The sequence below is a fragment of the Camelina sativa genome, chromosome 11, assembly GCF_030686135.1.
Source record: "Camelina sativa cultivar CO46 ecotype springtype chromosome 11, ASM3068613v1".
Taxonomy (NCBI): Eukaryota; Viridiplantae; Streptophyta; class Magnoliopsida; order Brassicales; family Brassicaceae; genus Camelina; species Camelina sativa.
In genome coordinates, this window is record NC_141890.1 from 42,504,522 (window position 1) to 42,531,453 (window position 26,932).

A 26,932-nucleotide genomic window follows, 5' to 3' on the forward strand; every position below is an offset into this window, starting at 1 on the left:
CACTTTATTTTTTCAATATTATCGACGCGAGTTGACTGGTTAATGATACGTGTTTCTAAAAACGTTAAACTTCAAGAGAATCAATGCACTTTTGTAAAATTCAAAGATGTTCTATGATGACAACAAATATGCCCATGTATGGTTTTTTGCCATGTATCAAGACATTCTTAGTCAACGTTTTTCTTTATGTAAAAGATAATTTTTATCTTTCAACATTTTTATTTGCTTCCCAAAATGGAAATTGACAAGCAAATATCGTTTATAACAGTAGATTCTCAAAAATGAATCAAAATTTTAAGAAATTAAAGGGAAATAATATTTTAAGAAATTAAGAGAAAAAAAATATGTATTGGAAGAAAAAATATATGTAAAAGAATGTCATAGTTGTGTATATTATATAATATATAGAAGATCATGGACCAAATAAAACATATGACCACACTCTTAATAAACAAAGTTTATATTTCCCATTGGATCTAATTTTCTTATAATATAATTGAGCCATACCTGCTGAACGGTTGTCCTCCAGCACAATGATAACTCCAACCAACTTTTATTTTCTGTGATAAAATAGTTTAAAAATAACAACTTATGATGTAAATCAATTAAAAAAACTTTAACTCCTGAACTAAAGAGTGTCAATTGAATCAGAAAAAAAAAACAATATTAATATAACAACAATAAGCATGGGCTGTCTTGATTTTGACGCTCTTTGATCTGTGAAAATCACACGTCAATTTTTTAACCCTCCCATATGACATTTTGCTTATTTTTCTATTTCTTTGGTTATTGTGTTATACTATAAAGTTTTCTTATAAATAATAAATATTTTGCTTTTTTCCTCGATAGTGAAATGAATCGTCCAAAAAATAAAAAGTTGAAGCTGATGAAAGTAGTTTGACCCCTCCACATCTTCCAACTTGGTACTTAGCTTTGCTCACACCACATGCTCCCTCTCTGTCTCTTCTCTCTCTTCTCTCTCTCTTCTCTTTTCATTTTCTCTATCTCTCTAGTTCTTCTCTCTCTCTCATGTTAAGGCAACAAATGGAAGCTTTACTCTATTGACGACGAGATCCTTCTCTAATTGTCAGGTACCCATCTTTTATTTTTGTATAATTTGAATTATGCTTTTGGTTTCTTGCAAATCTTATAGACCCTAAAGTAGATATTTTTGGTATTTACTTAGCTTGAGAAGATGAAAAAAAAAAGGCTGTGAAAGAAATGATAATATTACCATAAATGGTGAGACATCCATTGTATCATTTGCGGCTGAGATTTTGCTACTTTATTATTTTTCTCCCTATCTCCATTTCCATTTTTATTTTCACTACCTACAAAATAGCATCACAATCATTCATGGAAAGTAAAAAAGTGATATCTATTGATGAAATCTAAAACCCTAATATCCCTTTTTTTTTTGTTTTGCAAAAAATCCAACTTTTTATTCTCTACAAGGTTTAAAAACAAATGTTGCTCTTTCCCATTAGTCCTATGGATCTCATTCCCAAAATAAATTGTGTAAATAAGGTTATATAGCCAAAAAAAGAAAATAAACTTTACTGGGTTTGGTTCATGATCTCTTAGGTTTTTGTAAATTACTGATTTGGTTAGATGTGTTGGTGAAAAAGTAGATACCTTTTGGTAAGTTTGAAGTATATAGTATACCAAAAATGTTACGGAATGTAATATATATTAAAGGGATGATTTTGACAGTGAGTAGTTAAATTCCGCATCTGTAAACAGCTTTTGATAATGAAATGGTGAAAGAGGGGTCCTACATCTTGAAGGGTTTTTGCCCCCACAATCCAATGAATGTGAATTATTGGTGAGCAAAATAAGGTTGTGATGATAAAATGATGCTATCTTGTCTTGTTTGCTGTTGTTATAAATGTGGATGATAATTGTGTTGGTGGTACTCAAAACTTAAAAAAGAAAATAACAGAACATTTCTCTGCTTCTTCTTGGGATTCCATAAGTCTTTTGAGGTATGTTTTATGGTGTCTGATATGTTGATTCTGTGTCCTTTTATCTCTGTAAATAAACAGAGAAGATAAATGAGGAAGTTCTCCTACGTTTAAAGTTTGTTTTGATTTGCTTTTAGACTAAGTATGGTTCTATAGTATAAAATAGTGGAAGACTTAGGAGCTTGTTAGAGATTTTTCTTTTCTTTTTTTTGTGTGTGGTGATTCTCCTTAAAATCATATGGTTATTAATCAGAAAGCAAATCTCTCATTTATTTCTCAAGAAAAGGATGAAAGAGTATAGATATTTGGCATGAACAACCAGAAGGTTTTGTGATAGAGAACCCATGAGACTTTCACTGAGACATCTCAATCTGTAACCTTACTTATCTATTCATGCCAAAATGATTTGCTCTGCAAGACTTATCACAGTTTTAGCTCTTTACTTAAGAAATATGTTCTGTTGGTTTCATTTTTTCTTCAATTGTTTTGGTTTAAGTTGGACTTGAGTTATATCACCTTTTAGTTTCTAGCAGAGTGAAGAAATAGACTCAAGTATTCTGTTCTAGAATTGTCATATTCTCTTTCATATATAAGTAGGCTCTAAAAAGAATTCATTTTGGTTCTCTGTTATATTTTTCCTGCATTTTCTGGTTAGTTTCTTATAAACTTTTTGGATTCTTTCAGATTTGGTGGTCAGTGTCTGATGGAGTGTAATGCAAAGCCACCGTTGCAATGGGAATGGGAAAATTTAATATCTTTTGGTGCTTCATCAGCTGAAACTCCTAGAAAGATTAAACCAATGGAGTGGGAACTTGATGGGTTTGATTGCACCTCTCTGTACTCTTCAAGCTTTGCTGCGGTAGCTTATGGAGGTAGTTCAGGTTCTGACATAGCTCATGCTTTCTCCAAAAGCTCAAAGTCAGCTTCCATTAGCTCTTCATCAGCTGAAGTGAGAACATACAATTTTACATCAGAAGCTGGTGAAAGTCTTCCAGGAGAATTAGGCAGCAGTGAAGAGTTTGCCAAGGGAATCAATACTTCTCCAAGTCTTGAACTATCCTTTGGCTCTGGTGATCCGGTTCTCGGTTTAAAGCTTGGTAAGCGAACATACTTTGAAGACTTTTGGGAAGTGGAAAATGCGAAAGGTTTAGGACTTCCAGTGAGCCTCGCGTCATCTTCTGTTTCTCCGGTGAAGAAAGCAAAACCCATTTCTCAGAGGTTACAAACCCCTCACTGTCAAGTTGAAGGTTGTAATATTGATCTCTCATCAGCTAAAGACTATCACCGTAAACACCGGATTTGTGAAAACCATTCCAAGTTCCCTAAAGTTGTCGTGAGTGGCGTTGAGCGTCGGTTCTGCCAACAATGTAGCAGGTAAAAGCTATAGTATATCTCTAGAGAAGAAGTGGTTTAATCAGTAGCAAAGCGTTTATGATTTTTTTGGTGTATAAAGGTTCCACTGTCTCTCTGAGTTTGATGAGAAGAAACGTAGCTGTCGCCGGCGTCTTTCAGATCACAATGCAAGACGTCGCAAGCCAAATCCTGGGAGGACATATGGTATATACAACAACCACTTATTAGCTTCTCCTTGTATGAACTCTGAAATTGGCTATAGTTTAGTTATATAGCATTAGTTATTTTCTTTTTGGCGAGTTGGAGATGGTTTTGTCATTATGTGTATGCAGATGGGAAAGCACAAGTGGATTTTGTATGGAACAGATTTGCACTTATCCATCCAAGAAGTGAGGAAAATTTTCTATGGCCAAGTTCGAAGCCCGTACCATCAAGAGGGTTAATGCAGCAACCTACAAAGACCGAAACTTCCAATAAGCCATTCACCCAGCACTGTGGATTTGGATTGTTGGACCACAAAACCAAAACCGCAAGAGCTGAGTTACTCAGTAAAGGTTTGTGATCTCTTGAGAGTTTCGAATACATGGTTCATCTTGTATTTGTAATCTTGATGATTCTTTTGTGTTATGTTGGTCTTCAGAAAAGGTCACAATCTCTTCACACATGGGTGCTTCTCAAGATCTTGATGGTGCTCTCTCTCTTCTGTCAAATTCAACAACATCATGGGACCAACCGAGACGTTTTTCCCTTGATCACCATCCTACAAGCAACCTCCAATCCGTGGCTCACCGGTCTGTGACTCAACTCAATTCAGTGTCCAGCTATTGGCAGCCGGATCCACCGGCAGTTGATGGCCCAACCACTCAGCATAGAAATGGGATAGGCCACTTTAATGAGAACTACTTCAGCTTGAACCAGTTCTATAACTAAATATGTATGAATGCCTTCAAATCCTAATAAGATATTTTATGTTAAGGATTAGGCAAAGCCAGTGTTAAGTTAAGATTGGAGCTGTGAAACTTGTAAGACACCAAATCCTCTCTTCTTCTGTTTTGTTCAAGTATTTTGCATGGGTTAGAGAGCTTTGACAATTGTTTTAATCTTGATGATGTAGCAACTACTACTAAATTGATTAAACGCATGATATAACATGTTAGTTATATAGGATACAAGGATTATAGCAAAATTTTACTTGCTGAGATCATATGCCTAGAATTAGATGTATTATTGTTCGTAGTCCTCTTACAACTACAAGTATTATATTTGAGGTTTGATTAGCGTTTTTAGTTTCGTAGTTCCAGAGTTGACAAGTGTTAAAAGATTTTTTTTTTGGTTCAATTATTTGATCATAACTTAACTTAGGTGCGTGACAAACAATTTGATAGTGCGGTATTGTAGCAGGACAAACGTATTTGCGGGAAAAGTGCAGTTAATGCAAATTAAACAGTACAAAATAATATTTGATTGGTAAAAAACTAGTTGCGGTGCGGATTTCATATTATTTTATTAATAACTAGTATAATTATATATTATAAATAAATATTAAAAACAGATATATTCTATTAATATACTTATAAATGAAAGTTTTTTTTAGATTGTTAGTAAGATAGTATTTTCATTTATTATTTATGAACTTAAAACCCCAAAATTTATTTTGAATTAATTTTGTACATTTTGTTCATTAAAATAATAAAATAGTGAAAAGATACATTTTAAAAGTAAATGATTTATAAATAATTTTAACAATTTAAATTGAAAACATTTTTAACAGTAAGCTACATGGAATCGCGAGCGGGTACGTGGAAGCGGAAATGTTTGGAAGCGGAGAAGCAAAATTTTTAAAAAAAATAGAAAGCCGGTATGTGTTGAAAGCATATATACATATATATATATAAGAGTATATATACTAGATAACTATGGTTTTGAAAAGAAATGATAAACTAACTATGACCCATACCTCTTTGTCGGTCATGCCTATTAAAATTACATAGTTCTTCTTCTTCCATTTTTCTATTTTTCTCTCCTCTTTTTCTTTTCCTTTATCTTTCTTTCTCACGTTTTTATAAAATCACGTCCATCTTCTCTCCTCCATATCCACCTCCCTCACGCCAGCGGCCAACCACCACCACCACCATATCAATAATCTCTTCAATTCTTTATAATTTTTCTATTGCTACCACCCTCAGTTTTAATTTCTTTTTTTTTTCTTTTTTCCCTTATATCCCTTTCATCAGATTTTATACAACCAATTTTTTTTCTCTCTGCAAATCTATCATTCTCTCATCCTGGTCCATTCTCTGTCTCCTCCTCTTGTCGGATTTCTCTGCAACTCACTGACGTAGCATCTAAAATTAGATCTAATATTCAAAACACATATAAAAATTGCATGTTATGAAACATAATGACATAATTTTTTTGTCCATATATCATCCTATTTCACATAATCACATGAGCTTTAACAATTCTACACAACCAACCTACATATTTTGTCCATTTATCATGTTATTTCACAGAATCACATGAGTTTTAACAATTCTACACACCAACACATATATTTTGTCCATATATTATGTTATATCACATAAACACATGAATTTTAACACATAAATTTTAATAATTTTACACAACCATCACATGTATTGTATCAATATATCATGTTATTTTTGTAGAATCATATGAGTTTATAACACCAAATCTGGTAAGTGATAAGTGTTCCATTTTGTAAATACAAAATCACATAGGGATATTTTAGTATTTTTTCCACTCCATAAAATGTTATTTACCAATGAGTATCATCTACCAAAGTTGCTCTATAAACAAAATACCAAACACAAAACATATTAGTTATGAAAACATAATCATATTAATCAAATGTTGAGACATACTTAGATGTTGTTATATTTTTGTAAAACAAGTTTTATTAGCTTCTAAATATCACACTAACAACAAACACAGTCGATAGAAAAGAGAAAGAAAAAAAAAGAAAAAAAAAACGAAGGACAACAATTAAAGCACAATTGTAGTAGAAAACGACTTCTCACTTTCTCAACTTTTCATCTCCTTTGTTTATTTACTAATTATTAGGTTTTATTTTTTACGTTTGTAAAATAAATTAAGTTGGGCCAGAATTAAAAGCCCAAATCAACTTCTGAGTTTTTTTTTATCTTCTCCGATCTCACACCACCACGTTTCAACTCTGAAACGTGCGATTCCGTCGTGTTTCCAAACATCATATTTTGAAAATTGCGATTTCAAAATGAATCCGAGCGATTCCCGATGCTTCCGCTTCCGGTTCTAGAGCGAAAAACGCATCATCTCTCACGCTTCCTTGCTTCGTAGGTTTAACATAGAAACATTTGTTAAAATATAATATATTGATTATTATTCTTTTTGTTAACCATAAATAAAATAAATAAAAACATATAAAAAAACGTTGTTGTACTTGGTGTATTTTTTGAAACAATCCGTTGGGTATTTGGTAATATGATAAAAAAAGACAGTCCATTGAGTATTACCATAGTTCAAAAAACACAAATGAGTTATTTTTTCACTTTTTGGAAAAACTCAAACTATTGAAAAGATAATATGATTGGTAACATTAAATACTGTTTTGCTTTTAAATCTTGAAATACGCATTTTATCATGCTTCCAATCAGGGCCTTAGTTTACATATGAAGGGAGAACGAAAATTTTGTAGCATCCAAAACTACAAATATCTAATTTATGTTAGTCCTACTCCTAGGTATTGATCGCTTACCAAAATATTTAGATAAACAGTAGCATATGAGAAAGTATATGAAGATAAAAAGTAATTGTTTAAAATGCAATTTGAATATATTTAAAACGTAATTTGATATGTATTAAATTGTTATTGAGAAAATGTAAATATACATTTTCAAATGGTATCTTACCAATGGATATAGATTTTTCAGTTTGAGTTTGTAATAATTGTTGGATACTTTACAAGAAATGGGATGTCCCTTATTTATATGTTTCTCTAGATTATAGAATATAGCTACTTTCTTAATGGATCAAACCAAGATTAGGAAAGTTTCTTCTTCCTTGTTAGGTCGGCCGTCGGGCGATCTAGGTAGTCGGGCTCATTGAGGCGGTTGAGTGACTTCGTTCGGCTTCTTGCTTATAGGCCCGTTTAGCTGTCCCAAAAGACGGGGCTCCTCGGTTTAGTTGATGTGCAGAGTAACTCGGTTTACCTTCGGTTTAGATCGGTATGTCGTGGGTGCTAAATCCCGCACCAACAATTAGTCCCCCCCAGTTCGGTAAATTCGATTATCCATTAGAGTTTCCGAACTATAGGAAAAATATCCGATCTAAACTTTAGGAAAACTGAATTCCGAGCACGCGAACTGATGTGAGCGCGGGTCGCGATCGTTTACGTAATCGCTCGGGAAGGATCTAGAAAAGAACCATGTCATTGGCTTCAAAATGCGACGTTGTGCGTCAGGACTCGTCGCCTCGTTAAAACCCTCTCCAGTAAACCTCATGGGAAAAATCCGAAATAAGGAAAAAGAGTACGAGTCATGATTCTAACGTCTTTGGCTCCCTCGTCTTTGGATAAGGACGAAGGCCGTACGGACGGTCTCGCCGATGGTTGCCTTGTCTGAGTCGATCTCTCGGTTTTCTTGGATGAATGCTTGGACGAAGTGGTTGATCTTGTGTCTTGCAGTCCTGGATGAGCTTTTAGTCCGAGTTGTACCGCGGGTGATATGAGTGTCCGAGAGGTGTTCGGGTCCGGCTCAAGCGCTCCTTGACGCGTGTCCGATCCCATGCTCACATCACTCACCGTTGCAGTTGCTAATCCAAGTTGAGACGTGCCGTAGATCATAATGACTTTTTGTAAGTTGGTTGCTCTCTTCATTGCTGACCAGCTAGCTCGCAATTCCAGACTGGAATCTTGGAGGTCGGAAGAGGATGCTCAATCTTCGCAGGCCACTAAGGTTGCGATCTCTGAAATGACTGATGATTCAGATCGGGATGATAATTGAAACTGGATGACCTCAAGATGCCATTGTTGAAGATACTACACTTTCGTGCAATGATTTCAGTTTGGATTCCCGATAATTATTATATTCGGAACTTTACAAGCTGCGAGACGTCTCTCGGCTTACATCAAGTAATCCTACATTTAGTAATAATTTGGAGATAACTCTGGACTCCGTAGGTGGGTGGTATTGTCCCAAGCAATGTGTGCTTTTGCGGGGAGCGAGATACTAGGCTCGGCTTACCCCCTTTTATCTAGTCTGGAGATGGAGTGTGAAAATGAAATTTTGGTTTGGCTTATGTTTCCGTCCAAACTAAATCTCGAGTGCGAAGATGAACTATAAAGTTGTCTGAAGGACGAACTGAGAAGTTTTCCGAAGACGAACTGAGAAGTTGTCGAAAGGAAGAACTGAAAAATTTTCCAAAGACGAACTGAGAAGTTGTCTGTAGACGAACTGAAAAGTTTGCCGAAGACGAACTGAGAAGTTGTCTGAAGGAAGAACTGAAAAGTTTTCCGAAAAAGAACTGAGAAGTTGTCTGTAGACGAACTGAAAAGTTTGTCTGAAGACGAACTGGAAAAAGTTGTCTGAAGACGAACTGAAAAAGTTGTCACATTTGGACAGGTTGTGTTTGAAAAAAAATAAATTTTTAACTCTATTCGAAATTTTACACGAGGCGGGACGTCTCCTGGCTTACATCGAGTAATCCTTATTGGGTAATTTAACCCAAGCGTACATGCGCTTTGGCGGAGGGCAAAGTACGAGACTTCGACTTACCTCCTTTGTTCCAGTTTGTAAGTCGGACGGCGAAATTTAAAACTCTGGGTTAGGATTACATATCCGTCCGAACTGGAACTTGCAAAACAATTCAAAAAAGAATTATCTGGGTTCGGCTTATCTCTCGTCAGAGAGTTTGAGGTGCGAAATAAAAACTCTGGGTTTGGCTTATTCCTCATTAAAAGTTTGAGAGGAGCGAGATACTGGGCTCGGCTTATTCCCCTTTTAAAAGTTTGAGGGGAGCGAGATATTGGGCTCGGCTTATTCCCCTTTTAAAAGTTTGAAGGGAGCGAGATATTGGGCTTGGCTTATTCCCCTTTTGTGGTTTGACGCAAGTCGAGCATCTGGCCAGGATGTCGAAAGATTCACAAAGAATCATAAAGATTTAGTTAGAACAAAAACTGAAGCTATTTGAAGTTAAACTGAAGTCGAAGCTGTCTGCAATCGAAATGAAACTGGAGTTGTCTGAACACAAACTGAATATGAGGTTGTCTGAGGACGAACTGAAACTGAAGCTGTCTGAACACAAACTGAATCTGAAGTTGTTTGAGAATGAACTGAAACTGAAGTTGTCTGAACACAAACTGAATCTGAAGTTGTCTGAGGATGAACTGAAACTGAAGTTGTCTGAACACAAACTGAATCTGAAGTTGTCTGAGGATGAACTGAAACTGAAGCTATCTGAAGACGAACTGAATCTAAGGTATCTGAAGACGAGCTGAAAGTGAGGTGTGTGAGAATGACCTAACACTGAGGAGTTGTCCGAAGACGATTTGAGACGTTGTCTGAAGGACGAACTGAGAAGTTGTCCAAAAGACGAACTGAGACTCAAGTTGCCCGAAGAACGAACTAAGAAGTTGTCCAAAGACGAACTGAAAAGTTGTCTGAAGGATGAACTAAGAAGTTTTCTGAAGGACGAACTAAAAAGTTGTCCAAAGACGAACTGAGAAGTTGTCCAACGACGAACTGAAAAGTTGTCTAAAGGACGAACTGAGACTCAAGTTGCCCGAAGGACAAACTAAGAAGCTATCCAAAGGAAGAACTGAAAAGTTTTCCGAAGACGAGCTGAAAAAGTTGTCTCAAGACGAACTTGATAGACATTTGTGTATACATAGTAATTTTTTTTTTTTTTTTTATGCAAGGCATGGCTCGGCATTTTTTTATTTATTTATGCGAGGCATGGCTCGGCATTTTTTTTTAAGTAAAGATGCTTGCCCTCACAATGTGAGACGATCTGACAATTGCGGACAGGCCGCATCTGCTCAAGCAAATTGGTCGTAAGTTGAGATTCAGAGCACCGATTGAGGCGTGGTCGATCTTGTTAGAAAGCTAAGTCTCGGAGCTTCAAGTTTATATGTATATCGATTCTTGGTTCCTTCTAGATCGGTGGCGACCTTCTCTTAAAGTCGAGACGGCGAGCTGATAGCTAGGGTTCCGAACAGGATGTGTCAGTTCGGAAATATGGTGATATCTTCCGATATACACTGCCTATTGAGCTGAGATCAGTTTTCCTGGGAAGATAAACCTCTGAGCTTCAGAATGATGTGTATACCGACTCTAGGTTCCATCTAGATCGGTGGCAAACTGCTCTCCAAGTTTCGAACGAACAGGATGTGTTATGAATTGAGATCGGATTAAAATTAATATAGGTTATCCACGGTGATAACTTTTGGTAGATAATTCGGATTGAATTGAGATCGCCTTCTCCGGAAATTTGACTCTAAGGGCTACCCGTGGATAGGTTATGTGTAATCTGGGTCATAGTACTTTGTCGGGAAATTGATCCCGAAGCTGACTGGTGCGTTAAAGACAGATCTGCGTTTTAACAGATTGTGTATGCTGCAGAGAAACAGTCATATCTCTCTGTAGACAAGTCAGATCGACATGAAACCAGATTCTATGGAAAGCTTATTTTCTGGTGAATCCATAGGTAGGTTATGCATAACCTATTTCGGCGGAGTCGGCTGGTAAATCGTCCCCGAGGTTGACTGGTGGGGATCCGACAGATCTATATTAATTTCGACAGATAGAATATGTTGCAGTGAGAAGGCGATATCTCTCTGAAGAAAACTGCGATTGAAACGAAATTGAGTTCTATGGAGAGCTTATTTTCAGGTCAATCCATAGATTGGTTATGCATGATCTGATTCGTTGTACTCATCCGGGAAATCGATCCCGAGGCTGGCTGGTCGAAAACAAACGGATCTTTATTTGAAGGATAGAGTATGTTGCAGAGAAACTGTGATACCTCTCAGAAGAGAGCTCGGATTGAAACGAAATTGGGTTCCACGGAAAGCTACTGTTCGGAGAAATTCGTAGATAGGCTACTCTTCTTCCGATTCATCGGGAGCTGCCGGGAATTTGCCTTGCAAGTGACGGTTCGGATAGTTGAACTTGATCTTCTGGTTTTTTTTTTAGTTTTGGTGGTAGAGAGAACAAACGTAGACCTTTTGGGTAAGGGGATGTCCCTTATTTATATGGCCGCCGGGCGATCTAGGTAGTCGGGCTCATTGAGGCGGTTGAGTGACTTCGTTGGGCTTCTTGCTTATAGGCCCGTTTAGCTGTTCCAAAAGACGGGGCTCTTCGGTTTAGTTGATGTGCAGAGTAACTCGGTTTACCTTCGGTTTAGATCGGTATGTCGTGGGTGCTAAATCCCGCACCAACAAGAGATAACAACGTGAGAGATTGTATTTTTTCATTGAGATTGATTCAGAGATATTTTGTTGCAACCAGGATTGAATGTTGTAAAACTTGGAATAGAGCAATTCAACATAATTTTTTCTGTTTTTATGTTTTCTTTCTCTTTGTAAAAGCTGAATTTTCCCAAGGTAGAGTCTATTTGGTATTATAAGATTTCAGTTTAGTTTAAGTAGCCTACTTCTGCTCAATTTTTTTGGTTTCAGGGTTCTGCAAGAAGTAAACATGTCAGTTCTTATTATGACGAGCCTTGGGGATATAGTAATTGACCTTTGCAAGTAAGTGTCTCTTTTGCATTTCTACTTATGGTACTCACTATGTCTCCACAGGGTTTTAACTTTCTTTATTTGGTTTTAGGATCAAATACTACAATGGGGTGCAAAAGGATTTCACAGCACAGACGGGTGATCCAACTGGCACAGGGGCTGGTGGGGAATCAATCTACAAGTAAGTAAGATGCTCTTACTTTACCTTTTTTCATAAATATCTGTGGACTTTGTATATTTTGATCATTCAGTTTTGCCTTTTGAGAATCATTTAATCAGTTTTGCCTTCTGTGTTGCTTTCCCACCCTCCTTGTTTGTGTGTTTCTCCAGTGAATGTTTTGGACTTTTCTTAACCATCTTGTGCTTGCTATGTTGGATTTATAGATTTCTTTATCGTGAGCAGGCTCGTTTTTTTTGGCGATGAGATTCATCTTTATTTAAAACATTCAAAAGACCGGCACTGTTGCAATGGCCACTGGTGGAGAAAAATCTCAATGCTTCCCAGGCTAGCTCAATCATTTTCATTGAATTACTAAACGTTTATGGTCTTATGTATATATATTCCAGTATAATTATCCGTGTGCTGTTCATCAATATGTCCTCATGTGAACTTATTTGCTGATATTGTATTGATATTCATGTCTTAAAAATGGCAGGGCTGATGTAATCCGGGATTTCAAGACAGGTGACAGTGTGTGCTATTCTTTTATAGGTGAGTTATGTTCCGAAATTCTTGATTCTTCTGTATAATTTTTGTGCTAACTGAAAGTTTTGTCTCTGTTCTAGAGTTTGAAAACAAGGAGGCATGCGAACAGGCGTATTTTAAGGTAAACGTCAACTGGCTGACAAATTTGTATAGAAGAAGTTGTGAAACAACCAACTTGTTGATTTTCGGATGGACAATGCTCTGATCGATGGTAGACGAATACATGTGGATTTCAGTCAGAGTGTGTCCAAACTTTGGTCACAGTTCCGGCAGAAAGACTGCAGAAAGACTCCCAAAAGGGTAAAGGTAGTTTTTTTTCTTCATTCCTGTAGGATACTTGGCAAACATAAATTAAGGAATGGATGTTTTAAATGCGGCTCGACGGATCATGTTGCTAAGGACTGTGTGGGTGGTAATCAGTCTTCAAAGTACATTCGTAAAAGATCAAAACAAACAGCACGGAGGAGGTGAAGGCTATGATATGGTATTTGAGGGTGATGTACCTGAAATGCCCAAGAGAGAGCATAATAGTCATGAGAGGGATGAGAGGGAGAAGATTCATAAGAAAAGTGCTCATGGTAATGCGGAAGGCAAAAGACGCCACAGAAATGAAGTTGATGGATGGTAGAAGACAGCATGGCCAGGAAGAGGTAAGAGAAAAGGAGAGGAAACACACAGAGAGAGAAGAAAGAGACAGTAGGGAAGATGAAGAAGAAGACGCCGTGAAGAGATGAGAGATAGAGATAGGCGTGAGGAGAGTCGAAGATACAGAGACGATGATCATCAAAGTCATAAAGAGAGGAGAAGAGAGAGAGAGACAATGGACATGAAACACATGGGCTTGGCGGTATTACATTCAACAAGTTTCAAACTATGTAACTTGAATAACACACACAGTAACACATCAACCGGACCTATCAATTAACGAAAGTTTTGGTCACCTAATCTTTTTGGATATAACGATGAAATTATTTCAAAGGGATAATAAAAAAAAAGGTACGCCGTATGTCTTGGCTAAAGAAAAGACGACAGCACATCTGTCGTAATTAGTTTAATCACATTTTTAACAGAAGATTAATTTAACTTTTAAAATAAATTTTTTAAATATTTCAGAACGATGCGGCAATAGCTGAGAACCTTCATGAATAGGCCATACCAAATACCCAATGTGAAAACCCAATAATGGTAGTAAGGATAAAGACGTGTGGTTAAGAGAATTGTTTCTTCTTCCATCATGTATAGGCCACATGTAAGGCTGCATTCTACGCGTGGCTTGTTAGTGGAGGAGAGTGCAGCGCCCACAACAAAAACGTGAAAGAAAGAAAATTAACCAAAACAAAAATGAAGGTAGCTAATTGCAATTGTATTGTATCCCTTGCAAGGTGTGGTACAATGTTAGTTGCACTAGAAAGAACCTCACACACAAAAAAAAAAAAAAAAAAAAAAAAAAATTGCATTCCTATAAGATTAGTGTAATATGATGAGTTTCAATTCTCATTGCAAGACAAGTCATTTCCTTATAATCATTTGAACTAAGACCGGAATAGAAACCAAATCGAACCGAGATTTTTGTTGTACAAGATATTTACCCTCGTCGGCCCAATGGAAAAACCCAAATCCAAAACTGGACTATCCCACCACCCCACGGCTGGCTCATTCATCTCCTCACACAACAACTTAACCCTCACTAGCCCACGTGTGTACTTTCTCAACCATTCCCTTATCCTCAAAATTGTATTTACTTCAGAAAATAAACCGAACCGTATCAAATTAAAATAAGGGAAGACCACACTTTTGTCTGAACGAACACACAAAATAAAAAATCTTTACTTTGACATCTCTCTCTTCTTCTTCAATTTCTTCACGGTTCTTGCTTTTGCGTTATCCCCAAAATTGGCAACCAAACCTCTCTCTCTCTCTCTTGAAACCCACAATGAGTCCGATCGTCATAACCCAGTTAGCCACAGGTATCAGCGTTTTAGCCGGTGCGGTCTTTATCAAATCGGTCATGGACCAAAAGCCTATGGCTGGTGGTGGTCAGTTCCCTCGTTGCCCGACTTGTAACGGTACAGGACGAGTCGCTTGTTTCTGTTCTCGATGGTCTGATGGTGACGTTGGATGTCGTAGGTGTTCTGGTTCGGGTCGTGCGGCTTGTAGCAATTGTGGTGGTTCTGGAACAGGTAGACCTTTACCGGCTCAGCTTACGGTTCAGCCACCACCGAACCGTCCTTATTGATTGTCAAACAAAAATTTGTATACTTTGTAAATGATTCTTCTCTCTTGAACTCGATTACTCCTCTGTCTTGTAAGTTGATTATATATATACACATAGGTGAGAACAGATTCATAGCTTTTATGATTGCTTCTTTTTCTTTGTGTTGGGTTGGTACTGTTCATAGTCAAATTGTCATCTATGGTGGCTTAAATCTTTAGAATCCAAAGATTCATAAAGTTAGCTTCTTTTTGTGTAATAGTTTAGGGTATTGTTATGGATGATGATTCAGTAACATGGACTTTGTTTGATGTGTTGGGTTCATCTCTAGTTACTTAATCTGTTACTCAATTTGTTGCAAAATGGTATGAGAGTACATTTATACAAGAACCTCAAAAAGTTGTAAGAGGGTGGTGATGTGAATCATGTGATGGTTCTTGTGGCCAGTCTGGTCTGTTTTGGTTCTGATTTTAAAATTGGACATTGGTTCTGTTTCTAAAAAGCTTCAAAGATAAAAAGAGAAAACGGATTAAATATGGCTGTTGTTACGGTTGCAAACTGATTCAAAAAGACATTGTTGAAACAGCTTCAGTTAGTCCGTTTTACAATTTGATGATTCGGAAAAGCGAAAACGATATAGTTTTTGTATAAAGTCATCTATAACACACAAACAGAGCAATGAAATGAGACAGAGTTAACTAAAGAGCTACGATTGCAGTAGATGGTGTCTTTCAAGATTATTTTAGGCTTCCTACAGCCACATAGAAGTATAATATCAAATCATTAACCACACTTATCTCTAAAGCTCATCTGTTATATGAGGGTGATTTGAGTTCGATATGCCACTCCTTAAATCCCTTCAGGCCGACTTTTGAAAATGGTAAGAATCTGGCATAGGTGTGCTTAATTGGATGGATTGTGTTCAGTTTGGTTAGCTTGGAGATTGTACAAACTTGTAGCTTTCGAGCATTACTGTTATAATAACCACTATTTACTTTTGTAGAATTTGGATTGTTTGTCATACATTGTTATTTGCACATTGACTACCTCGAGAGTCCAGCTGATGGCCAGTGTGACTAAGGGAAAAGATCGGTTAAACAATTTCAAATTAATGAACCAGAAAAGTAATAATGTGACCTGAGGAAAATGGTACAATTTAGCGACAAAAGAAATGATATGAAAATGTTAAGAGTAACTCTTTCGAAAACATTTTCTAATATCGTTTTTGAGTTTTTGTTATTGCTAGAACCCAAGTAACCAAACCAACCGAACCGAGATTTTGTCTATTCGGTTTCGGTTAAAGGTTCTTAACTAATCCACAAAATTTGAAATTTACTTCGATTAATCGAGAATTGCGGTTTGGTTTGATTCTCGGCAAACCAATATAATATTTATTTTCAATATCCAAGTTATACCAGTTTTTCATCAATAAAATTATCCAAATTTAACCTAAAACCTAAAATTTTAAATTAACTGAGAGTCACTGAAATTAACTGAGAGTCAAATTTTATTTCGGTTAGTTTGACAATATTTTCAAAATCAAAAAATTAACCAAAACTAAATGGAACCGAAGAACCAAAGTCCCGGTTATCAATCAAAACCGTGCACGTTTCTCTTAGCTCTCACATTTTCACTTTCCCGCGGTGACAGAGCGCGTAATTAAACCCCAAAAAAATAACCCTAAAAATGTAAAATACTCCACTTTACGAGAGAGAGAGAGAGAGAGAGAGAGAGATCTCTACCACAAAACCAAAAATCAAAATCCATGGCGGAAGACCAAGAATCACCAATCCGACCGGAGTTTCCAATCGGAAGAGTGAAAAAGATAATGAAACTCGACAAAGACATCAACAAAATCAACTCAGAAGCTCTTCACCTAATCACCTACTCAACCGAGCTCTTCCTCCACTTCCTCGCCGAGAAATCAGCTGTCGTAGCGGTGGAGAAGAAGCGTAAGACTGTTAGTCTCGATCATTTGAGAACCGCCGTGAAACGACACCAACCTACTTCCGATTTCTTACTCGATTCGCTTCCTTTACCGTCTCAGCCTGTTCGACATACCAAAACTGCTTCCGACAAGAAAGCTCCTCCGCCGCCGCCTGTTGGGACTCGTCGTATTGATGACTTTTTCAGTAAAGGGAAGGCCAAGGTTGCTGATTCAGCCTAGAAATTTTATCACTTTTGTAAGATTTTGAATTGAAAACTTTACTCTTTGCTCAAATCAGTCTTTTCTTTGTTAAATTGGTAGTTAAAATCTCTGCATTGCTCTAGCTTTGGTGTGTAGAGAGGGAAAGAGAGAATTATTTGGGTTGTGTATTGTTCTTCTAGCTATTCTAATATGTATACTACTTGAGAGTTTCTAGCACTGTTCAATGTTCTGCAACAAAGTGTTCTTTCTGCGGTTTCTTGGATTGTGTCTCCATCGGTTAGTCTTATGCTGTATGTTCTTGAAGCAATATGAAAGCTTTTGCGACAAATGTATGTTTCAACTTTCTCTAGTCTTTGATTCGACCAGTCTGATGGGTAAAGCTAGAAACTTTAACAGAGCAATGTGCTATTTCTCAAGATCATTATCCATGCTCGCATTTGTGGATAATTACTCCACGTTCGTTTTTGCTGCCAACTCTGTCTAAAAACAGTCTGCTCTCTGTCTCAAACTTCATGTGCATAGAAGCACTGACCATGCTCTATTGATCATTAATCATGTAGAAGAAGAGAAACTAGAGCATAAAGATGCAAGGAGCTTCTTATATTCATCAACTCTCAGGGAGAACTATCTTTTCCTCTGAGCCTCTGATGCTGGATAAGCTGAAATAGCTTTGCTGAGACTGAATTAGGTGTTTCTTGTGTTGTGTTTAGTTTTGAAAACAACTAGACAGGGTGAAATCTGATATATTAGGTAAAGACTTCACAGTTTTGGCTTTGCCAACACAGATAATGTAGTGTATGTGGGATCCAATATAAGCTTGTGTGGATGTGGGATCTAGAGAGGTGATTGCACGAAACTAAGCTGAATGAGTACTTCTTTGTTGAAATATTTTGTAATTAATGTTTTGTATAGTAAAGTCATTACGTCGAATTCTGGAAAGTAAAAGTGATTATATCAACATATCAAATCCACGGAATCTACTAAAACATCCTCTTTTTATACTTTGAACTTGAACGGTTATAGTTAAACTTCTTTTAAACCTTTTGGAATTACTACTTCATTACTCGTTCCCCCTTCTATTCCCAAAAACTTTAATTATGCCTTTAACCACGACTTCTCTAAACTCTTCCTCTTCCTCCACTTTTATATAAACCCCAAGTCCTTTCAAGAGATTGATTGCCTGATTCACTTTCAAGGTAAAAGTCTTTAGTAGCATTTTCTTCTGTTTTTGTTAGTCTATATTCTTCTGTGGTTTCATTGCGAACAGAATCCACTTTGTTCAAGTGTTACCTTTTTTTTACTTCTGCAGATATTTTCTCAAACATGGCTGTGTACTAACGTGACTTGTTTATTTTTCATTGTATCAATGCAGATTTTGTATTAAGACATGTCAGATACTTTGGAGAATCCGGTGATTAACTTGGAGCTACTCATAGATGAAGAGAAAAACAAGATTGTATTCGTTGAGGCGGGTAAAGATTTTGTCGATATACTCTTTAGCTTTTTGACATTGCCAATGGGAACGATTGTTAGATTGATAGAGATGCATCAGAAGTCACAATCACCAGGAATAGGCTGTTTCAACAATATCTATGCAAGTGTTGTGAGTATGTCCATTAAGCATTTCAGGACAGAAGCTTGTAAGCAAATGCTTTTGTATCCTGGAAGTTTGAATCATGAGAAATGTCAAAATCTTAAGATGATGATAGATGATTCTGAGCCTATAAAGTGTTTCATGTGCCCTATGTTTGTGCGAAGCGGGCAATGTGGTAAGAGGTATAGCAATTTTAATACCTCGAGATGTAGCTGTGGGAATTTGATGGATGAAGTGTTACAGTTTCAAGGAGATGGAAGTGGAGCTGGTGTAGGAAATAGTGATGGCCATGCTTCATTCATAATCACTGATGATTTGAAAGTGGAAGTTACCTCTGTTGGGTTAACACTTACTGTTCTTAAAGATATTGGCTACACAGATTGCAATAAGTTGGTTGAGAGGATTCACGACTTCAATTTCCAAGAGGTAATCCTTTTATTCAACTAGACTTTTTTACCTTCATGTTGTTATGCTAGTTCCTCTTAATTTTCATAGGTAGCTACTTTGCTGGAGTGCTTATTCACATCGGATACGCCACTGACCGATACATTTCTGAATAAGAAAAGCTCATATGGTATGAAGAGGATTCATAAAATGCTGAGTCCTGCCTTCCGTGAAGATAGAGAGGAATCAAAAGCTGATAAAATTGTTACATTAAATGCATATGTTAGGAAGAAGGAAGGGAACATTTTGTTTGTTGAATGTGGAGACGACTTTGTTGATCTTCTCTTCACCTTTCTTGCTATACCTCTCGAATCTGTATGGGGAATAGCCAGCAATGGAACCATTCTTGGATGCATTGGAAACTTGTGCAGAAGCTTTAAGGAGTTGAGTGTTGTTGATTCAGGAAGAGAAGCTAAATGTGTACTTCCTCATTACTACAAGTGTCAGAAGCAGCTGCTCGATGTTGTCACTACACATAAGCCACCAACTTACTACAGTTATGTTTCCTTCTCTGTGGATCATTTTAGAGAGTACAGTCTGTCTGAAAACTCTGATAAGCCAGTTGTTTACGAGTGGGATAAACTCGTGCCCGTGATTTCGATGGATCCAAAATGTGAAGGTGATAGTAACACTACTGATGAGTCAACAACACCTAGTGGTGGATTTATGAAGAGAGGGAAAAAGTTTATGGTAACTGATGATTTGATCATCACACCTTCGAATTCAACCTCAACCATTGAATTGCTAAAAGAAAAACAGATCCGATTAGACGCTGTTGAGGTTCAAGTTATCATCATTAGAAAAGAAGAGGTAAATGCTTGATAACATTCCTTCTTTGGTTTCGACCTATATCATTGCCTATTAACATTTTGATGCATGCTGCAGGCCATTAGGTTATTAGAAGCTTCATTAGTGACATTTTCTGCCTTGAGCACTAGTCTTCTAGCCATGGAACCAGCTTCAACAAGTGTACCTCAAAGCCGACTTTTCAAAAAGCCAAAGATTGAGACTTAAGGAGTATCTTCAACCCACACCTGAGTTTTTGCTAAATTTGATTGCTAGTAAATATTTTGATAGCTCAGTTTTTCATTAGTTTCTTGGACATCTACTTTGTTCAATCTTTGTTTTTAGCTACTTCTCATTTGCTCTTTATTCGTGAGACATTGAACTTTAGGATAAGCAAGTTTAAATTTATCTTATAAACCGATTTGTTTCTATGGCCATAAGTATCCTTCATACATATAATATAACCAAGAAACGTTGAAAATGTTTTCATCAAACATAGGACTTAGGAGAGACAAAAAGGAGAAGAGTCATTGTAATCCATCTTCCTTCCATATTTCTCTAAGGAGCTGATATCTTACAGTCTTTCTGCGTCCATATCCTTTCGGCATCCACTCTGACGAATTGGTTGTTCCAGGAGCAGATAATATAGAGTTAATAGATGTATCCAAGTCATCAAGCTCATCGTCACTTGTGTATTGTTTCTTGAATACCGATGATCCGGATTCAGATAAAGACGGATTGTTCAACTCTCCTATGAAGCGTTTTATGGAATCTGTAGACGGCATTAAGTAGACCGTGGGGGATGCAGCGCAAGGGAAGATTGTGATGCATCCATTGTCTTCTTCTGTTGAAGCCTGAGTGGAAGACAAAAGGGTCAAGAAGAACACACACGATGATTATTGTGGCCAAAATGTGAAGACGGTTTACTAATACTAACCTCGGAATTCAGAACATCGAATAGTCTTCTTGGGATTCTGTGCGGGTTGAACTCATCTGGGACAAAGTTTCGAAGAACTCTCTTTATAATTGGTGGACCAAGTGTTGGACAAACCTTCAGACAGGAACAAGAGGAAGTAAAGACAAGTTCTTTTGGAACAAGAAGAATGAGTTACTCTTAAGGTTAAATTACCTCTTTTCTTGTGGATTTGTCTGCAAGCATTTTGAATGGCAGCATCATTAAATCGCCTAACGAGTTGAGTAAATGGAACAGTCTGAAATTTTCACTTTCTGGCTTCTCATTATTATTGCTATCTTCATCTTTGTTCCTACCAGATTTGTCCTCCCTTGGTTCAAATTGATCCTCAAGCCATCTGGACCAAGTTCCAATCTACAAAAGGCAATAATACTACTATTACATACCAAAAGGAATGTTATTGTTGGGTGACAACACTTTGTTCATGTGAGCTTAAGTACCGCGTTTTTTAGCTGTGCGCCTGCTCCAAAACTTGCTTTTCCTGCTGGAATTGGAAGAACATTTATGTCACTGATTGGATCAGAGACAGGATCTGTCGGCATTTCAGCCGCTGACTCACGGAGTATCGCATTGAACATTGCTACATCAAGTCTACTGATTAACTGTTCCATCACCTGAAATGAAATAGAATATTGAGTAGGTATAACAAGATATATCACCATGCAGTTCTGATTATGGCTGTCCTAAGTGTCTTTCAGGAACTTAAAGTTAACTATCTTTTACCAGTTTAGCAAGCATAGGTAGACAACCACACTCTTGTCTTGAACCTCTTAGTGGACAAAGTCTTTCACAGGCAGCTCTAAAGGCATTCTTCCATAGCTCTATAGCATAGAGTCCCTGGTTCCTATGACCTAACCGTCTTTTACCCGAAACTTTCCTCGAGATAGATCCTTTAACCGCTGCAGATTGCATATGTGGTGTCATACTCTGCAATGTGATTCATTTCACATATAGTGTTAGATGAAAAAGCTTTTACGTACCTATATGGAAAAATTGTTCTTTTTGATTACCTGCCACCAAACTGACTTAACAACTCTGGAAAATATCCAAGACTCGAACTTCTCCAAAGCCGCTAGAAATGCTCGAGGATCTTCCCATTCATCTGAACTGGATTTTTCAGGGACAATCTTCATTTTCTCCATACCACGGCTTAACATTGCTCTAAGCACAATCGAGTTTGATAGCCAAAATGTTAACCTGTGGATATATTTATAGAAACAAACAACATTAGAAGAACCGTACTGAACAAAACCAAATGCATTGCCCACCATATATGTTGATATGGTTTAATAATACCTTGGAACATCATTTCCACATGCTTTAGAAACCAATATCATTCCAGAAACCGCGGCTCTAGCTGCACTGGCTCTCTTAGAATGATCTGTTCCTCTGCAAGCATGAAGATAAAACCTAGCAAGACGACGAGCTGGAGCATGAACTTTACTCATGGAGCTACTGTGCTCAGCGACCACAGAGTAAACAGCTGCTTCAAGAGCTGCAGATTCCTTCAGCTCATCTTCAAGCGTCTCTGTTCTAGGCTCCTGCGAAGTTAAACCTACCTTGTTGCTCACTCCACTCGCCTTTTTGTGACTTTCATCTTTGGTTCCGTCAAAATGCAACTGAATAGACTTAAGCTGTTTAAGTCTTGGAATACCTTCCATTCCTAGAGTCTTTCTTCCTAAGGCAAGAGTATTTGTCCGAAGTTTCATCTGTTTTCGCGCTGCATCGGGAGGTAACGCCAAAGGACCAGATTTGATCTCAGAGAACTGTTTCTTGAGGTGAAAGGCATTTGTATCATCCTTTTGTTTTTGATCAATCTCAACGACCACTTGATTGCTCTGTCTCTTTCTCTCTTCTTCTCTCAGTAGATTCTCAATCTCGGAGACGAGTGCTGCTTCATTGTTGCTGTGCTTTAGCGTTACATGTTTCCAGCCTTTCTTCTCATCTCCGTTCATTACCGCCTCTGTGTTCTGCTTTAGATTCAACGTGTCAAAATATGTAAGTCTTACCACATGCCAACAACATACACGTGCGTACCTTAGATCCAATTCGAATAATCAAAAGAGTCAAAATAGATAAAATAAAATGAAATGTGTTACGTCAATATGAAAATGCGTACCGTGGAATTAGCATCACACATAGCTGAGAAAGAAACTCGCCGTGTTGAAGAAGACACTGACGAAGCATCATCATCGTCGTCCGTCAACGACGCCAAACTAAACTCACTACCTTCTCCGGATCTTCTCGAGAAGCTCATCTTCGGCTGCGACGAACAGCTACTCCGATTTCCTTCATCGTAATCCTCCTCTCCAGCCGGCTCAACAGTTAGGTAAATCTCGGAGCTAGCATCATTCCTTGAGCTTTTCTTGAAAGTAAACGGAGCTCCGACGGGGACCGAGTTGGTCAACACGCCGAAATCAGCGAGGTTGACCGAGGCCGTGCCAAGAAGCTTGTTCTTGACGCCCTTGTCTTTCTTTTTCGCGTCGTAGACATGGAGTTCAAGAAGATTCTTGTGGAACTTGTTGTCGGTTCCAAATTTGGGTTCTAACGTTAAGGTTAGCCTAAAGGACTCGTTGAACATGATCGTGTCTTTGCCCACGACAGCGATGAAAGAGCCTGAGTTGTTTTCGCCATTTTCCCATTTGAGAAGGACGCATTGTGCAGGGACTTGGCTTGTTGGCCATGGTTTTAGCTCCTTGATTGAGACTAGATACTCAACGAACACTCCATTGTCTTTACGACTCTTTGTTCGAAGACCCAACACCATTTCCTTTTTGTTTTGTGTGGAAAAAAAGTGATTTGTTGATTGTGAGTTATTAAAGGAGGGTTTTGATATGGGTTATAATGGAGTTCATGTTTTGGAGGGGGTAATAAACAAAACCACCGGCCTAAGACGGACGTGGGTTGCACCATTGTCTTTTTTTTTTTTTTTTTTTGGTTTCTTATTATACAAGGAGCATATTAATGCTCTCATATACCCTGGGATATTTTTATATTTCACAGGAACTAGTTTATAATGGATTTAAAAATTATGTTGAATAAAAATTTTTGATTATACTTTTTGTTGTGATTTTGAATCAAAAGGTATTAAATTGGATCAAAACTTCGACAGATTGAAAAGTTTATTTTATGTGGCAAAATCTCTCGGGCATTACGGCAGATTGAAAAGTTAGTTTATACTTTATAGGCATGTTGGGCCGCATAGGTGGTGTCCTAGATGTGGAACTTATGAAGAAACCATTAACCAGACTCCTAAGTCACAAAACCCGAACCCCAAACACAATTACCAATCCCTCAAAGATGTAAACGTGGTGCAGACTACAAGGATGATACTTGATATATCCATTCAGTCAAATTACAAAATGATGGAAGGGGAAAGGCCACTATAGAAGTTAGAACTTCCCTTATAAGCCAGCCAAAGCGTCAGGACAACAAAAAGGTAAGTGAAAACTAGTTACTTTGGATCTGAAACACTATTAATGTTGGGTGTCGAACACAGACTACTCTCATTACCACAATTTCTAACAACCAATATACAGTTCTCAATCTTATTTCTTAAAGATGTGTGTCTATACTTTGTTTTTCTATATAAACTGAAAGTCAAAGAAAAATGAATCAACCAATCTTGATTACAGTTGCTTTGAATTTGGTTTTATCATCCTTTACAACAGCTGTAAAAATCAACGTTCATGGGTTTGTGCAATGCAGTTTACAAACAATGAAACAAGTAAAACCCAAATGCTAGTTACACTCTTTTCTCTACTGTCATCAAGTCCTATCATAAATATTCATTACATAAGTAAACTCAGGGGCTGCACAGAACATCGGTGATTCCGCTGATTAATTAAGTTAGTTGTTGGTTGGTTTACCTGGTTAAATTTTCCAATCAGTTTCAAGATGGCTGCATTCAAGTGATTCCTCAACTTTATCCAGTGCTCTCCTCCGGTGTAGAAGCAAAGCATCACTCTGACTCATCTCCTCGTCTTTCTTTCTCCGCGGTAACTTTCTCGAGAAGATCTTCCATTTCGATTTAAACGAGGCAGCTAAAGTATTAAACAAGGAAAACTCTCATCATCCATAAGACCATAACCATACATACATGACAAGGCAATGTTCAATTCAAAGAGATGAATAAAGATGGTAACCTTGAATTAAACAAGTGAATGCAGTGATGATACAAGCACAAAGCCATGGTCTTCCAGCACTTGAAGCTTTTGCACCACCTCTGATTTCACCATTGTGCTGCTTTAATCTGCAACCAACAAAAACCACTTTGCTTTCATAGTGCTTGAAACCTATGAATCCAAAGCTCATTTTTTTTCAAAGCAGAACCCAAATGGGTAATCAACAAGCACTTTGCTTTATAGATTCCTTGAAAACTATGAATCTAAAGCTCGCGCCTTTAGAAACAGAACCTTAATAACTAATCAACAAGCACTTTGCTTTTTAGATTTCTTGAACTCTATGAACCGAAAGCTGAAGCCTTTAGATGCAAAACCTAAATGGGTAATCAACAAGCACATTGCTTTTTAAATTCCTTGACATGTATGAATCTAAAGCTCAAGCCTTTCGAAAGCAGAACCTAAAATGGTGATCTAACAAAATCTAGTCATCTCAAATTCAAAAGAGTGTGAAGGGAGAAGAGAAAGATGACGAACCGGCGAGCAAAATCTGTGGTGATGCCAACATATGTTTTGATGGGTTCGTTTGTGGAGAGAATGAGATAAACGGACCAGGATTTGGGATTGGGGATTTTTGAATTCTCTTGCGATTGTTGCGAAGAAGATGGTGAAATCAAGACTTGGGTTTGTTGATTTTTCAAAATTTTGAATTCGGAAGCTTTCGGGTTGGTCTCGCGGAGCTTCACGGACGGGAACGTAATTCTTTCTAAAATCAAATTCTTGCGATATGAAAATTCATTCAGACCTTCTTTCTTTTTTTTTTTTTTTTTTTCGGCCATCAGAAAAATGTACAACAGTTTTACATCCTTTAGTACACCCAAGAGATAACCATCCGAGAATCCTTAATTCTAGCCTCTTTTGCTAATGTGTAAGCCATTACATTATGATTTCTACCAATGAATTTAAACTGGTGATGACTGTTAGCCAATGATAGAATATTATCCAGGTAGCCTTGAATTTCTGCAATGTCTTCAGGTGGATGACCTTGCTTTTGAGCTTTCTCCAAGTAGTTGTATTTGATCTTAGAATCTCCGCAGAAGACTACTGGATAGTAGTTAAGGCGCTTAAGAGTGAGCAGGGCCTTTCTGATCGCGATGGCTTCTGCTTCAAGAGCTGAGATTATGGAATCAATCGATGAGGATCCCTTTAGAAAGCATTTGTCTTGAGAGTTGTAGAGAGCCCATTCAATTCCAGCTTTGCTATTGCTATTAAGCCATGATGCATCTGTGCAACAATAAAAAGAATTATAATGCTTTAGGATATTGTTCTGACTTGCATTGTCTCTCCTTCTAGTTCCCTGGCAATCCTTTATAGAGTTTGTGTGATCTCTATTCGCATCCCACCATAGCCTATGATCCATAATGGCTTGGTTTATGATGTCTGGAATAGCCCATTTTTTGCTATTGAAAAGGAGGTCATTGCGAGCTTTCCAAATACGCCATCCAATAAAAAAGGAAAATATATTTTTTTGGAGAGACTGCATTGTCTATAGAGAGCAGTGTCTGAATGATGTCGGAGAGGGAGCTAATGCGAGTGAACTGACCTGAATTTATGCGTAGTGGTGATAGCTCCCAAACTTCTTTCGCTGTTCTACAGTGGAAGAGGAGGTGGAGTATGGATTCCTGTGCTTCACCGCATAGAACACATTCATTTGAAATATTTATGTTTCGGCGAGATAAGGTTTCAGCTACAGGCAGAGGCATTATGAAGGACCCTCCACCATAAATGCTATATTTTTAGTGGTACTTTTAGAGACCAAACAGAATTCCAAATTTTATTTACCGTTGGGAGAGTGTCTGATCTTTCTTTTGTGAGTTGATGGTAACCCGATTT

At 37.5% G+C, this 26,932-nt stretch overlaps 9 protein-coding genes across 20 annotated transcripts; 6 read left to right on the forward strand and 3 right to left on the reverse strand.

Moving 5' to 3' along the window:
* The first annotated feature begins 844 nt into the window (after window positions 1-844).
* LOC147935291 (squamosa promoter-binding-like protein 2) lies at window positions 845-4,417 on the forward strand. 8 transcript variants are annotated; one of them, XM_087472111.1, is made up of 6 exons: window positions 851-1,091; window positions 1,744-1,825; window positions 2,649-3,338; window positions 3,418-3,521; window positions 3,650-3,871; window positions 3,958-4,417. In XM_087472111.1, the coding sequence occupies exons 3-6, from the start codon at window positions 2,668-2,670 to the stop codon at window positions 4,245-4,247; spliced, it is 1,287 nt and encodes a 428-aa protein (XP_087328237.1). In that variant the 5' UTR covers window positions 851-1,091; window positions 1,744-1,825; window positions 2,649-2,667; the 3' UTR covers window positions 4,248-4,417. The 8 variants fall into 8 exon arrangements, with proteins under 8 accessions (XP_087328236.1, XP_087328237.1, XP_087328229.1 ...); XM_087472109.1 differs by having other exon boundaries at window positions 923-1,091; window positions 1,187-1,985; XM_087472106.1 differs by lacking the exon at window positions 1,744-1,825 and adding an exon at window positions 1,187-1,242 and having other exon boundaries at window positions 923-1,091; window positions 3,418-3,554.
* A 5,520-nt stretch (window positions 4,418-9,937) lies between these two features.
* Window positions 9,938-13,784, forward strand: LOC147935292 (peptidyl-prolyl cis-trans isomerase CYP59-like). Of its 3 annotated transcripts, none has more exons than XM_087472114.1 (6): window positions 9,938-12,066; window positions 12,146-12,235; window positions 12,458-12,559; window positions 12,711-12,766; window positions 12,841-12,881; window positions 13,093-13,784. In XM_087472114.1, exons 1-6 carry the CDS (start codon window positions 12,014-12,016, stop codon window positions 13,108-13,110), a joined length of 360 nt encoding a protein of 119 aa, XP_087328240.1. In that variant the 5' UTR covers window positions 9,938-12,013; the 3' UTR covers window positions 13,111-13,784. The 3 variants fall into 3 exon arrangements, with proteins under 3 accessions (XP_087328240.1, XP_087328238.1, XP_087328239.1); XM_087472112.1 differs by having other exon boundaries at window positions 10,323-12,066; window positions 12,997-13,197; XM_087472113.1 differs by having other exon boundaries at window positions 12,042-12,066; window positions 12,146-12,239; window positions 12,997-13,197.
* A 739-nt stretch (window positions 13,785-14,523) lies between these two features.
* On the forward strand, window positions 14,524-15,112 carry LOC104725143 (uncharacterized). Its single transcript, XM_010443748.3, has one exon. It carries the CDS (start codon window positions 14,694-14,696, stop codon window positions 14,994-14,996), a length of 303 nt encoding a protein of 100 aa, XP_010442050.1. The 5' UTR covers window positions 14,524-14,693; the 3' UTR covers window positions 14,997-15,112.
* Window positions 15,113-16,649: 1,537 nt separating this feature from the next.
* Window positions 16,650-17,377, forward strand: LOC104725144 (NCT transcriptional regulatory complex subunit A). The gene has a single exon (XM_010443749.3). The coding sequence runs from the start codon at window positions 16,738-16,740 to the stop codon at window positions 17,137-17,139; it is 402 nt and encodes a 133-aa protein (XP_010442051.1). The 5' UTR covers window positions 16,650-16,737; the 3' UTR covers window positions 17,140-17,377.
* Window positions 17,378-18,493: 1,116 nt separating this feature from the next.
* On the forward strand, window positions 18,494-20,377 carry LOC147935293 (uncharacterized). The gene is made up of 2 exons (XM_087472117.1): window positions 18,494-19,969; window positions 20,045-20,377. The coding sequence occupies exons 1-2, from the start codon at window positions 19,292-19,294 to the stop codon at window positions 20,171-20,173; spliced, it is 807 nt and encodes a 268-aa protein (XP_087328243.1). The 5' UTR covers window positions 18,494-19,291; the 3' UTR covers window positions 20,174-20,377.
* Window positions 18,509-19,162, forward strand: LOC147935294 (uncharacterized). The gene has a single exon (XM_087472118.1). It carries the CDS (start codon window positions 18,509-18,511, stop codon window positions 19,160-19,162), a length of 654 nt encoding a protein of 217 aa, XP_087328244.1.
* LOC147935295 (uncharacterized) lies at window positions 20,329-23,767 on the reverse strand. 2 transcript variants are annotated; one of them, XM_087472115.1, is made up of 8 exons: window positions 23,038-23,767; window positions 22,215-22,891; window positions 21,929-22,115; window positions 21,642-21,845; window positions 21,359-21,532; window positions 21,075-21,272; window positions 20,883-20,996; window positions 20,329-20,799 (listed from the first exon to the last, which is right to left on the reverse strand). In XM_087472115.1, the coding sequence occupies exons 1-8, from the start codon at window positions 23,683-23,685 to the stop codon at window positions 20,473-20,475; spliced, it is 2,529 nt and encodes an 842-aa protein (XP_087328241.1). In that variant the 5' UTR covers window positions 23,686-23,767; the 3' UTR covers window positions 20,329-20,472. The 2 variants fall into 2 exon arrangements, with proteins under 2 accessions (XP_087328241.1, XP_087328242.1); XM_087472116.1 differs by having other exon boundaries at window positions 22,215-22,888; window positions 23,038-23,766.
* A 760-nt stretch (window positions 23,768-24,527) lies between these two features.
* Window positions 24,528-25,878, reverse strand: LOC147935296 (structure-specific endonuclease subunit slx1-like). Of its 2 annotated transcripts, XM_087472120.1 has the most exons (4): window positions 25,577-25,878; window positions 25,064-25,170; window positions 24,788-24,961; window positions 24,528-24,693 (listed from the first exon to the last, which is right to left on the reverse strand). In XM_087472120.1, exons 1-3 carry the CDS (start codon window positions 25,876-25,878, stop codon window positions 24,792-24,794), a joined length of 579 nt encoding a protein of 192 aa, XP_087328246.1. In that variant the 3' UTR covers window positions 24,528-24,693; window positions 24,788-24,791. The 2 variants fall into 2 exon arrangements, with proteins under 2 accessions (XP_087328246.1, XP_087328245.1); XM_087472119.1 differs by having other exon boundaries at window positions 24,528-24,961.
* LOC147935297 (uncharacterized) lies at window positions 25,834-26,802 on the reverse strand. Its single transcript, XM_087472121.1, has 2 exons — window positions 26,643-26,802; window positions 25,834-26,323 (listed from the first exon to the last, which is right to left on the reverse strand). The coding sequence occupies exons 1-2, from the start codon at window positions 26,800-26,802 to the stop codon at window positions 25,908-25,910; spliced, it is 576 nt and encodes a 191-aa protein (XP_087328247.1). The 3' UTR covers window positions 25,834-25,907.
* Between the last annotated feature and the right edge of the window lie 130 nt (window positions 26,803-26,932).

Coding starts and splice junctions, on each gene's coding strand:
- LOC147935296 (XM_087472120.1), bottom strand. CDS start 25,878: ATGGCCGAAAAAAAAAAAAAAAAAAAGAAAGAAGGTCTGAATGAATTT. Junction 25,171..25,576: donor ACCACAGATTTTGCTCGCCG/GTTCGTCATCTT, acceptor TGTTGGTTGCAG/ATTAAAGCAGCACAATGGTG. Junction 24,962..25,063: donor ATTCACTTGTTTAATTCAAG/GTTACCATCTTT, acceptor TTAATACTTTAG/CTGCCTCGTTTAAATCGAAA.
- LOC104725143 (XM_010443748.3), top strand. CDS start 14,694: ATGAGTCCGATCGTCATAACCCAGTTAGCCACAGGTATCAGCGTTTTA.
- LOC147935295 (XM_087472115.1), bottom strand. CDS start 23,685: ATGGTGTTGGGTCTTCGAACAAAGAGTCGTAAAGACAATGGAGTGTTC. Junction 21,533..21,641: donor TACCTATGCTTGCTAAACTG/GTAAAAGATAGT, acceptor ATTTCATTTCAG/GTGATGGAACAGTTAATCAG. Junction 20,997..21,074: donor ACAAATCCACAAGAAAAGAG/GTAATTTAACCT, acceptor TCCTGTCTGAAG/GTTTGTCCAACACTTGGTCC.
- LOC147935292 (XM_087472112.1), top strand. CDS start 12,014: ATGTCAGTTCTTATTATGACGAGCCTTGGGGATATAGTAATTGACCTT. Junction 12,560..12,710: donor AAAATCTCAATGCTTCCCAG/GCTAGCTCAATC, acceptor TAAAAATGGCAG/GGCTGATGTAATCCGGGATT. Junction 12,882..12,996: donor GCGAACAGGCGTATTTTAAG/GTAAACGTCAAC, acceptor TGTGGATTTCAG/TCAGAGTGTGTCCAAACTTT.
- LOC147935291 (XM_087472103.1), top strand. CDS start 2,668: ATGGAGTGTAATGCAAAGCCACCGTTGCAATGGGAATGGGAAAATTTA. Junction 3,339..3,417: donor TTCTGCCAACAATGTAGCAG/GTAAAAGCTATA, acceptor TGGTGTATAAAG/GTTCCACTGTCTCTCTGAGT. Junction 3,555..3,649: donor CCACTTATTAGCTTCTCCTT/GTATGAACTCTG, acceptor ATGTGTATGCAG/ATGGGAAAGCACAAGTGGAT.
- LOC104725144 (XM_010443749.3), top strand. CDS start 16,738: ATGGCGGAAGACCAAGAATCACCAATCCGACCGGAGTTTCCAATCGGA.
- LOC147935297 (XM_087472121.1), bottom strand. CDS start 26,802: ATGCCTCTGCCTGTAGCTGAAACCTTATCTCGCCGAAACATAAATATT. Junction 26,324..26,642: donor ACCACTACGCATAAATTCAG/GTCAGTTCACTC, acceptor ATTGTTGCACAG/ATGCATCATGGCTTAATAGC.
- LOC147935293 (XM_087472117.1), top strand. CDS start 19,292: ATGAAGAGGATTCATAAAATGCTGAGTCCTGCCTTCCGTGAAGATAGA. Junction 19,970..20,044: donor TCATCATTAGAAAAGAAGAG/GTAAATGCTTGA, acceptor TGCATGCTGCAG/GCCATTAGGTTATTAGAAGC.
- LOC147935294 (XM_087472118.1), top strand. CDS start 18,509: ATGTCAGATACTTTGGAGAATCCGGTGATTAACTTGGAGCTACTCATA.